The 12,238-nt window shown below is 34.0% G+C and overlaps 1 protein-coding gene across 23 annotated transcripts in view; it reads left to right on the top strand.

The window, feature by feature from the left end:
• Window positions 1–12,238, top strand: part of LOC106088147 (phosphatidylinositol-binding clathrin assembly protein LAP) — an 82,967-nt gene that overhangs the window by 44,670 nt on the left and 26,059 nt on the right. For 15 of the 23 annotated variants that reach the window (XM_013253497.2, XM_059363156.1, XM_013253495.2 and 12 more), the window contains 3 exons: window positions 46–349; window positions 5,494–5,586; window positions 9,457–9,726. In XM_013253497.2, coding sequence (XP_013108951.1) covers window positions 46–349; window positions 5,494–5,586; window positions 9,457–9,726 — 667 coding nt within the window. The remainder of the gene's footprint in view (window positions 1–45; window positions 350–5,493; window positions 5,587–9,456; window positions 9,727–12,238) is intronic. The other 8 variants (XM_013253506.2, XM_013253515.2, XM_013253513.2 and 5 more) reach the window with 3 other exon arrangements.

The raw sequence follows: 12,238 nt of genomic DNA, 5'->3' as shown, positions 1-12,238 counted from the left end.
TTCTGTATAATAACATGATTTTTTTAATCTTTTACAATTCCTTAGTCAAAGGTTTCTTCACCCACCAGCGGCGGTGCTGCCGCTAACGCCGCACTAACAAATCCTTTCTTATCGTCGCCTCCAGCTACCCAAGCTGGTGCACCGATAGTTGATTTGTTTGGTGCCGCCTCAGCCCAGCCAGCCAATGCTGGCTCCACCGCCGCTGCTGGTGCCACTAAAGCTTCGGATGATCTACTGCAATTGGGCAATCCATTTGCCGATATGTTTGATGCTCCCCTGGGTGCTGGAGCTGGAGGTGTTGCTACAGGTGCTCACAAAACAAATAACAATATTTGGATGAATAATAATGGTAGAGATTTTGTTTTTATTTTGTTTTCTTTCTTTAAGTTATTTTAATTTTATGCATTTATAACACATATAGGTACAATAGCTGTGTTTTATTTTAGTTCTTTATAGAGCAGTGCAATGAAATTTGAATGAGGCCATGGCAGGCTTATGAAGAACATCTGTCGTCAGGGTTGCCATGATATGTTTTTTACAAACACGTTTGGCCAACTGTGGAAATACCTCTATTGTGAATGGCAAAATAAAATTAAAACCAATTATTGGTGAAATTACATGCACAAATCTTAGGGGTCGATTATGGATGGCAACTCAACTATAGTTGCATTGCCAGATGATTAAATCATGAAATAAAAATTAACAAAAAGTTTAATATTTTTATCAGTTTCATTCAAAATCTGGGTTTCGAAAGTTCAGCTACGGAGAAAATTGTAAAAAAATGCAAATCAATACAAAAATGCAAACTTTTATAGCAAATTTACCCATTGGCAACTCAACTGAAGTGGTGTTTTGGTATCAATTCTAACAACTCTGCCCAGGGGCCAAATTACCGCAAACTTCATCGAGTTTACTTTCGTAGCGAATGAAACTTCATCTCGTATATAATGGGTATTATACCACTTTTATAAACATTTTAATGTCAACTTTTTTACGAATTGTTACCGATGTAAACATTTGCTATCTTAAATTTCAAAAATCTTCTTTGAATAAAGAAATGCATAATTCACAATAGAGAGATTTTATTTTACTCGTTCAAGTATGCGGTAATTCAGCCCCAGTATGGTCTAAATCGGTTGACAACCTGATATAGCTCTTATTTGACTTCTATGCCCACAAATGTTTTGCAAATTTTCTTTATTCATAATTTTTACAAATATATTCACTTTTTTCTTGTACTGTTTTGATAAGTTGGCAGATGGCATTACCACCTCATGGCAAACAAACAAACTTGCACTGGAAACTTTTTTTGTATTTTTTTTTTGTCTTTCACCGCTCGTCTATCCAGTACTAAAATTAAACACAGCAAATATATTTATGTATATTTGTTGGGATATTTTTCCAGTGAAAATTTGCGGCAGACTATGATAAGTTTAACGAGTAAATTATTTGTATCAATAGCACAGTTTTTTTGCATAAAACATCTGATCAGACTAGGAATTGCAACTGTATTGTGTCAACCTCTCATATATCAAAGTTTCAAAACTTTCTCTCTCCCTCTCTTTCTTGGTTTCTTGTGTTTTTTTGTCCTTCACCGCTAGTCTATCCAGTACTAAAATAAAACACAGCAAATATATTTATGTAAAGGGTGATTTTTTTGAGGTTAGGATTTTCATGCATTAGTATTTGACAGATCACGTGGGATTTCAGACATGGTGTCAAAGAGAAAGATGCTCAGTATGCTTTGACATTTCATCATGAATAGACTTACTAACGAGCAACGCTTGCAAATCATTGAATTTTATTACCAAAATCAGTGTTCGGTTCGAATGTGGGGCAGCACGTGGTGTAATGTAGAGATATTGGGAGGAAAGAAGAAATATTTGAGTGAGTTATTAATGAAATAAAAACAAGTAAAAGAGTGCTAAATTTGGTCGGGCTGAATTTTATATATTCTTAACCATGGATCGCATATATCAAGTTGCTCCAATATATATGAGACCGATATGGACCGGATTTGTCATGGCTGTAGAAGTCATAGAAAAGTACCACTTTCAAAATTTCAAGCAAATTGAGCCCTCCAGTGGCTCAGAGTGTCAAATTGGGAGATAGGTTTATATGACAGTTATACCAGGTTATCATCTGATTTAAGCCATACCTGTCACAGTTGTTGGAATTGATCCCAAAACACCACGTGCAAAATGTCAGCCAAATCGGATAATAATTGCGGCCTCTAAAGACTCCGCTCTGGCATATATACTGAGTGCCTATGATGCTCAAAATGACAAGGCGAGTTATTGGCGTCTTTTAATGACCAATGGCCACCCTGTTCCCGCGGCGATCGGTTCTTTGGATTGGAACGAGCTTGCTCACTTATAGGAGTTTGACGAGGCTTGCCACCTGCACGTGAAAATGTGCTTGCGACAGACAGACGGACGGACGGACATGGCTAAATAGAATTAAAACGTCATGACGATATTTCGGGGTGTAACAAACAGAATGACGAAATTACCATCCATGTATACGAAATTACCATGATGAGTATACCCTCATCCTATGGTGGAGGCTATAAAAATCCCATAAATAAGAAATTTTGATAAAATTTCCCATAGATACAAATTTTTGAAAACAAGCCTAGCTTTGCGGGTGAAATGAATTGTAATATTATCTATATCATCGGCCCAAACGGCTAAAGCTAGAATCATGAAACTTAGCACGAATGTTGGTCTTGGGTCATAGGCACGGGAAAAGGCTGGATTTTGTGATATTCGTACGTTAATGTACTAAAAAATACCAAAAAGTACGAAATGTTACATATTTGCACAGCGCAAACGCGAAGAGGGCTAGAATTATATTCTTGGGCTCAAATTTAAAAGCGTCTCGAAAAAATGAGGTTTGGAAACAAAAAAATTTGGAAAATCGTACCGCAAGAGGGACAAATAGATAGTACTTTTACTACGGCAATTGGTACTATTTGGTACCTTTTTTGTAAATTGAACTGGAGCTCTGAATTTTGGAACTAAGGTACACTATGACAACCTTGACATTGGGTGACTATAAGAGTTTTTGAACATTTCTATATTTAGGAACTAAAAACCAAAAATGTACGAAATATGTGAACTTTGTACAGAGCGGATAGATAGAGGTAGAATTTTGAAATTTTACTTAAAGGACATCTGGTGCAAAAGGATGAGGGTGAAAAGAAAAAATTGAAAAATGGTACTGGTAATGGGAGAAAACGTACGTGTAGTACCGCAAATGGTACCATTTAGTTCTTTCTATACGGATGGAGCTAGAGGTCCGAAATGATCTATCCATAATTCCAAAATTCCAAAATTTTAGCACCACAATCAGTACCCTTTGGTACTTTGTTTACAGATGGAGCTAGAGGTCCAAAATTTGGCAGGTAGGTACAATTAGAAAAAATATGAAAGGTGACTGCAATCTTTTTAGAATTGGTGCAATTTGGTACCAAAATTGGTACTATTTGGTACTTTCTTTATAGTTGGAGCTAAAGGTCCCAAATTTGGCATGTAGGTAAAACTTTGAAATATATGACGGGTGACTAATTGATTGTTTCAAATTCGAATATTTTGGTACCAAAATTGGTACTTTTTGAAACTTTCGTTATAGTTGGAGCTAGAGGTCCGAAATTTGGCATGTAGGTACAACTAGGCAATTAATGATGGGTGACTAAATAACCGATTCAAATTTTGCACATTTTGGTACTATTTGGTACTTTTTTCATAGATGGAGCTAGATGTCTGAAATTTGGCATGCAAGTACAGCTAGGGAAAATATGATGGGAGACTAGTTTACAAATGGAGCTAGAGGTCTGATATTTATCATGTAGATACAACTAGAAAAAATATGGGAGGTGACTACAATCTTTTTACAATTCGTACAATTTGGTACCAAAATTTGTACTTTATAGTAGGAGTTAGAGGTCCGAAATTTAGCATGTAGGTAAAACTTAGAAATATATGACGGGTTACTAATTGATTGTTTCACAATTCGAACATTTTGGTACCAAAATTAGTACAATTTGGTACTTTCTTTATAATTGTAGCTAGAGGTCCGAAATTTGGCATATAGGTACAACCAAGAAATAAATCATGGATGACTAAATAATCGATTCAAATTTCGTACATTTTGGTAGCAAAGTTGGTACCATTTGGTACTTTTTTCATAGATGGTTCTAGCTCTCTGAAATTTGGCATGCAAGTGCAGCTAGAAAAAATATGATGGGAAACTAGATTACAAATGGAGCTAGAGGTCTGATATTTATCATATAGGTACAACTAGAAAAAATATGGGAGGTGACTACAATCTTTTTACAATTCGTACAATTTGGTACCAAAATTGGTACTATTTGTAACTTTCTTTATAATAGGAGTTAGAGGTCCGAAATTTTGCATGTAGGTAAAACTTTGAAATATATGACGGGGACTAATTGATTGTTTCACAATTCGAACATTTTGGTACCAAAATTGGTACTATTTGGAACTTTCTTTATAGTTGGAGCTAGAGGTTCGAAATTTGGTATGTAGGTACAACTAAGAAATAGATGATGGATGACTTAATAACCCATTCAAATTTCGTACATTTTGGTGCCAAAATTGGTACCATTTGGTACTTTTTTCATAGATGGAGCTAGCTGTCTGAAATTTGTCATGCAAATACAGCTAGGGAAAATAAGATGGGAGACTAGATTACAAATGGAGCTAGAGGTCTGATATTTGGCATGTAGGTACGACTAGAAGGAGTTAGAGGTCCGAAATTTGGCATGTAGGTAAACTTTAGAAATTTCATAATATTTTAAACTGAGTGGTTACCTAGGTTTTTGGGAGGGGGTATTAAAAACGGGGCTAACGAAGCGGACCACCGACCACTCTTAAATAAAAAATTTGATAAAATTTCCCATGAACGAGAAATTTTGGCAAATTTAACCATAGATAAGAAATTTTGGCAAATTTAACCATAGAAAGGAAATTTTGACAGAATTTCCCATAGCTAGGGCGCCCCGGTAGCCGTGCTGGTAGCGTGCTCGGAGGTTAGATTCCCTCCAGAGGCCTTGGTCTGTCGTTATTGTGGTATCACAATGGACTTCAAATTGTCTAAGTGAGTCTGTAAAGGACTGCCAATCTAACTTAAATCTAAGGAATTTTGACAAAATTTCCCAAAGATAAGAAAAATTTAGGAAAAATTTTATTTATACTTATTTTATTTTTTCTTACAGTATAAAGGTTATTTTATAAATTTTAAACTAATTATTATAAATTTATTTTTTATTTATTTTTTTTATAATTTTTTTTTTATTTTTTTTTTATTTATTTTTAAATTACTTATTTTTTTTAATTATTTTTATTTTTAGAATTATAGTAATTGTTTTTTTTTTTCAAAAAAAGTAAATTTATATATCATGTAGCTGCCTTATGCCCTTTTTTATGGATCTTTTCGACTAATTTCTCTTTTTCGATTTTTTTTTGCCAGGTTTCAATGGATCTTCGGTACCTACGGCTGCGGCCAATGCTTTCGTTTCCGATAGCAATTTCTCATCTGTATTTGGTAATACTGAGCCAGCCGGTAAGTTTGATGTTCTCTGGTCTATGCTTGTTCCTGTTCTCTTTCTCTTTTAAAAAGTTTTGTTGGTTTGTTAACTATTATCATTTTTTTTTTTCGAATATTTTTCGATTTATGTTTCATTTTTATTATGAATCATAATTTCGTTAATAATTGTTAAATATTATACAGAAGCAAACAACAACAACAACCAGAACAAATTTATAGAAAATTTTCCTTATACATAGAAATTTTTTTTTATAAAAATTAGCAACTCACAGTTAATAACCCGCCCGTTCCCCTCTCTATAATTTCAATATAGAACTTGTTATTTCTGTATATATAAATAAATACCCATATAACTATGTTCGATTTCTATAGCTCTATATAAATATAAAACGTTACTCTTTATATTAACATTTACTAATTATAACCCCAAGAAGCCTTAACAAACTACTAAAAAAAATCGAGCAAAACAAAAATTAACCAAAGAAAAATCATTCACTAACCGAAAAACATTTTTTATGTATATTTCATTTAATTTTTTTTTTTTCAAATTTTTGGTTTTTTTGACATTTTATGGTTTTTAATTTTGTAAAATTATGTTTTTTTTTTAAATAATATTTTTTTTTGTATATGTATATTTTTTTTATAAATATTTAATAACAAGGCTTGTAGAGGAGCAGGTTTTTTAACACTTTCTAATCCAAACAACGTGGTGCAGTTTTTTTCTGTGTATAACCCTGCGGATGGTCTAGTTTTTTGAGACATGATTTCCGGAATGATATATGATCTCCGTATAATGTCGTTTCATTGCCCCGATTTTGAATTGTGTTTTTCTTGTGTCTAGTTACCCTAGTTTGTGTTGAATTAATTTTTTAAAAATTTTCCCCTATAGTTTTAGTTGAGTTTTCCTCTATTGAAATTTAAGTTGTTTTTTTTTTTTGCAAATATCCTGCATCAACGCAAAGCAAAGGGAAAAAATTTTCAAAGATAAATACAATAGTAAATAATTGTTATGTCTTGTTAAAAATATTTTTTTTTGAGAATTTTTTATAAAAAATTTGTAAATATAATTTGCCTCATTGTGACTCCCTTGTCATAGAATGTATAGGAGAAGAACGAAAGAGAAGAGGGTAAGAAGAACATGCTTCCCTCCATAGAGCCCAACGCTCGGTGCCCAATTTTTATCTGCTTTTAGAATAATCAAAGATCACTTGCCGAAAGAATGCAGTTCGTCCTTCCTTTTTCACTCTAAAAATGTACAGAGTAGTCTGGCAATCCAGCAGAACCCACAGTTTAAACGGCATGCCGATATAAAGTTCTTAGCGTTGATCCCTATTCCCCAACCTTGAGAGGTTGTTGCGTTGCTCGTCAAGTTCCTGTATGTCAGCAAGCTCGTTCTGGTCCATAGGACCGATCGAATCTGGAACAAAGTGGCCATTGGTTATTTAAAGGCACCAATAACTCGCCTTATCATATCGAGCATCATAAGCACTCAGTATTTGTGCAAGAGCCGGATCTCAGTGTTCCAGCCTGTGTGGTGCTCATTGCTATCCCGTGCCGGGACATTGAGAGGTCAGGTCTTTGCTTCGAGTTCTTTGCTACGAGTTTTGTGCCTCTTACCTATAGTTTAGTTCTGTTCTCTGGTCTATGCAGTGAAGAAAAGAGGTGTTTCCCATAATCCTACGACTTCTTCCCGTCATTGTGGGGCATTGGCACAGTAGATGTTCATCCGTTTCCAACTCATACCCATCCCCACAGAAATCCTCATCGTCTCAATCCCATTGCCATGTCAGCGATCTTACATTGCAGTGGCCTGTCAGGACTCCCAACAATAATCCAAGGTTACGCTACCACAGCTCACAATCGACCTTCTCGTTTCGAAAAACTTTGGCCATTGACCATTTTACAAAATTTTCCCAAAAGAAACTTTGACTAAAATTACCCATGAATGAGAAACTTTGATCAAATTTCCCATAGCTAAGAAATTTTGAAAACAATTTGCCTTAGATTAAACATTTTTACAATATTTCCTATAGATAACAAATAAAAGTTAAGTGCTAAGTTCAATCAGCGGTATCGACCGGAGAGTCTCACTGAGAGGTCGGGCGGCACCGGCTCTTGCATAAATACTGAGTCCCTATGATGCTCGATATGGCAAAGCGAGTTATTGGCGCCTTTACATAATTGGCTCTCTGTTCCCGCGGCGATAGGTTGTTTGATGCTTGATGAGGATCGCCAACTCCACATGAATATGTGGCTACAACAACAACAATCATCCGAATCACATAAGTGGAGATCCAGTGTATCTTCCCCTGCCTAAGACCCCAAAGCCTATCTATCGAGTTACGACTGGAGTAGAGCGATCTTAATTTTTTTACCGACATTTCTTTTCTATTACCGACATCAATCAAGAATTGAGCCTAGCTACTTAGACTCCCGGGTGAAGGCCAGTTTCACCCCATTCTTTCTTTGGAGAATCTTTAAACTTCCTTCTTCTGGTGAAAAAGAATCTGTCCTATTTCGCCAAAATTAGGGACAGTGAGTTGTGTTGGTCCTCTCGACATCCTTCTTCAATTTGGCCCAGATCGGTCCAGATTTGGATATAGTTGGCATATAGACCAATTTCTCGATTTAAGGTCTTGGGCCCATAAAAGACACATTTATTATGCTATTGCGCCGAACTTTATGACAGTGAGTTGTGTTGGCCCTCTCGACATCCTTCTTTAATTTGGTTCCGATTTCGATATAGCTGCCATATAGACTGACCTCTCGATTTAAAGTCTTGGACCCATAAAAGGCGCATTTATTTTCCGATTTCGCCGAAATTTGGGACAATGAATTGTGTTAGGCCCTTCGACATCTTTTTTCAATTTGGTTCAGATGGGTCCAGTTTTGGATATAGCTGCCATATAGACCGATCTCTCCTTTTTCAGTCTTGGGCCCATCAAAGGCGTAACTTATGTTATGCTTTTCGATATCCGTGTCATATATGCTTCAGATCGGTCTATATTTGAATGTTGTTGAAAAAAAAAACGGTGATTGATATTATCAATTTCGTGATTGAAACAGCTTCAATGAAAAAGTTAATTGGATCAATTAATTTCAGGATTGAAACCGATTTTTATTCTTTTCCGTTCCGGACCCCCCACTCCTACCTACTGAGTGTCGACTGGAGTGAATAGAATGCAGCCTCCTATTATTTCCTCCACGTCTCTTTCCCGGTAACGTCTTCGATTAAGAATTACGGTCGGACACTTAGACTCCCTAGTGAGGGTAAGTTCCTCAAGGTCCAAACCCGGTACCTCGAAAAATCCTAACTTCCATCTCCGGGTGAACAAAAATTTGTATCAGCACCGCTGCGGTTCCTGGCACCATCTCCATCATTCGACGTAGGCTTCTTTTCTCTACAGCCCGTTATTAGACCAGACATCCATAGGATAAAATCGGCCAAATCACAGAATTCAATATTCAGAGTGTATAGTGGCCCAAGTAGTAGTCTAATATACGCGTCCAATAGACTCTTCAGAGTCTTGAAGATGGAAGTGAGAGACTAATCGGCACTTACTCGGTTTTCTCTTCAAAGAAATAAAAAAAATTGTACCTGGATACATAAATCAGCAGAACACAGCTTCTTAGAATCCTTACCAATAGCCGAAATATAAATAGTTACCTACGTTTGCTTTGCGTTGATGTAGATATTCAAAACGACTTTGAATATAAATAAGTTGTTCTTTGTTATGTCCCCCCCCAAACCCTTCCGTTTAAGGAAATTTTTAACAATTATTTTTTAAAACAAAAATTGACAAGGGAACCAACCCGCCTCCTAATTTGGTCCTCTCACGTACTATGTGTGTGTGTATTTATTTTTTTTCATTTATTTTAATTTAGCAACTGGAGCAGCATTAGCAAATCCTTTTTTTGATTCAATGGAACCTCAAAATTTAATCAATGACCACAACACCACAACTTCGACTTCATCATCTTTATTATTAGCCTCATCATTGTCACCGTCATCGGTAAATAGCAACAGTGCAGTACAGTACAATATGACTTCCATTCCGATGAATCCTCAAGCCAATAATTTCTTTATGGCTGCAGGAGTACCACCAATGACGGGGTCCTCCAATACCAACACCACGGCAACTTCTCAGCCACCAGGTGAACTATCTTTCTAAAATTTTAAACAGCTTTGTTTCTCCCACATTATGGGGATTCAACGAAAAAAGAAAAAAAAAAAAACAAAACCCAGCAACACCTTAAGAATCATTTTCTGCCACTGTCTTCTAAGCTTCTAAAAATAGCGTACTTGTAGCAAAAACAAAAAAAAAATTCCAACCACTTCTCACAACTTTGTGTAATACCCATTTAAGTTTTGTGTTATTTATTTTTTGTGTTTTCCCCTATTTTTGCTTTGGTAGAAAGTAAAATAATTTTTTTTTAATTTGTCCTCCTTTGTCATATTTTCACTCTGGTTGTATTTTCTTTTTTTTTACACAGTCTGAAAGAGAAGTACGCTTTCTTTGTCATAAATAGCCTTTTTTGTACTCTTTTGTACTTTTAAATGTACTCAAACATGATGTCCTTTTAGTGTGTCCTTTTTTTTATCAAGAATTGTTTTTGATTTTTGTGTTTTTTTTTACAAATAAAAAAATTATGAAATAGTCCATAATTTGCTGCTTCCATTTGTGTTTTTCATGTTTTTATTTATTTTTTGTTTTTCAAATATTTTATTGTTTTATTTTTTTTATACCCAAGTTTTGTTTTGTACTTTGCTTACAATTTGTGTCTACAGCTTTTTTTTTTATTCCCCACTTTTTTGCAATAGTCCTATTTTTATACATATTATATATGATTGTGCGCGTGCCTTCATCTGTGTCTGTGTGTCTTAGGTAAAGGAAACCCATATTTGTGTGAGGTCGCACATAAGCTGGGTATCCTATAAGAGGATAGGAATTGTTTTTGTTAGGAATAGAATGTGATTTTTCTCTTTTGTCGTGTGTTTAGATACTTTTGTCTAAATTGTGGATATTTTTTTTGTAAAATATGAGGTTGAAAGAAAGAACATGTTAATTACAATTAAATAAATTTTGCGTTTTTCCATTGTATAACAGTTATTTATAAGTTGGATTTGTGCAAATTTGAAAAATTTCATTATATAATATTGAAGAAAAATGCTAAAACATAGCAGTTTTAAAGTTTTCTGAAACTGTTATACTGTATTACAGTTCTCTGAAACTGTTATACAGTTTTTCATACTGTTATGCAATTTTTTAAAACTGTTATACGGTTTTTTACAACTGTTATGCAGTTTTATTAAACTGTTATACAGTTTTTTCTAACTGTTATACAGGTTTGTCAACTGTTATAAAGTTTTCTCCAACTGTTATGCAGTTTTTTCAAACTGTTTGCAGTTTTCTGAAATTTTTACAGAGTCATATGAAACTGTTATACAGTTATCTCAAAATGTTAAACAGTTCTCGCAATCTGTTATACAATTTCCTCAAACTGATATATAGTTTTCTCAATCTGTTCTAGAATTTTTTCAATCTGTTTAATAGTTTTCTCAAATTGTTATACAGTTTTTTCACTCTTTTAAATAGTTTTCTCAAACTGTTATACAGTTTTTTCAATCTATTAAATAGTTTTCTCAAACTGTTGAGTTTTAAAGTTTTCTGAAACTGTTATACTGTATTACAGTTCTCTGAAACTGTTATACAGTTTTTACATACTGTTATGCTATTTTTTAAAACTGTTATACGGGGTTTCCCAATTGTTTTGCAGTTTTTTTAATTGTTATACAGTTTTGTTCAACTGTTTGAAGTTTTTTTCAACTGTTATAAAGTTTTCTCCAACTGTTATGCAGTTTTTTTCAAACTGTTTACAGTTTTCTGAAATTATTACAGAGTCATATGAAACTGTTATACAGTTCTCTCATACTGTTATACAGTTATCTCAAACTGTTAAAAAGTTCTCGCAAGCTGTTATACAGTTTCCTCAAACTGATATATAGTTTTCTCAATCTGTTTTAGATTTTTTTCAATCTGTTTAATAGTTTTCTCAAACTGTTATACAGTTTTTTCAATCTGTTAAATAGTTTTCTCAAATTGTTATACAGTTTTTTCCATCTATTAAATAGTTTTCTCAAACTGTTATACAGTTTTCTCCAACTGCTATGGAGTTTTTTTTTTAACTTTTATGCAGTTTTCTCCAACTTCTATGAAGTTTTTCATACTGTTTACAGTTATTTTGAACAGTTCTCTCAAATTGTTATATAGTTTTTTTTTCATACTGTTATGCAATTTTTTAAAACTGTTATACGGTTTTTTCCAGCTGTTATGCAATTTTTTAAAACTGTTACACGTGTTTTTTTCAACTGTTTTACAGTATTTTTTTTAACTGTTATACAGTTTTCTGAAACTGTTATGAAGTTATATCAAACCGTTCTAACTGTTGTATAGTTTTCTTAAACAGTTATTCAGTTTTTTCTAACTGTTATACAGCTTTTCCTAACCGTTATATAGTTTTCCCTAACTGTTATTCAGTTTTTTCTAACTGTTATTAAGTTTTCTCAACCGGTTTAACAGTTTTTTTTAAACCGTTAAACAGTTTTCCAAACTATTATTCAGCTTTCTCAAGCTGTAATACAGTTTTCCACACTGTTATAAATATT

Source organism: Stomoxys calcitrans, chromosome 2 (assembly GCF_963082655.1).
Source record: "Stomoxys calcitrans chromosome 2, idStoCalc2.1, whole genome shotgun sequence".
NCBI lineage: Eukaryota > Metazoa > Arthropoda > Insecta > Diptera > Muscidae > Stomoxys > Stomoxys calcitrans.
The sequence above is the reverse complement of the archived record's forward strand: the minus strand, read 5'-3'. Positions and strand labels throughout refer to the sequence as shown.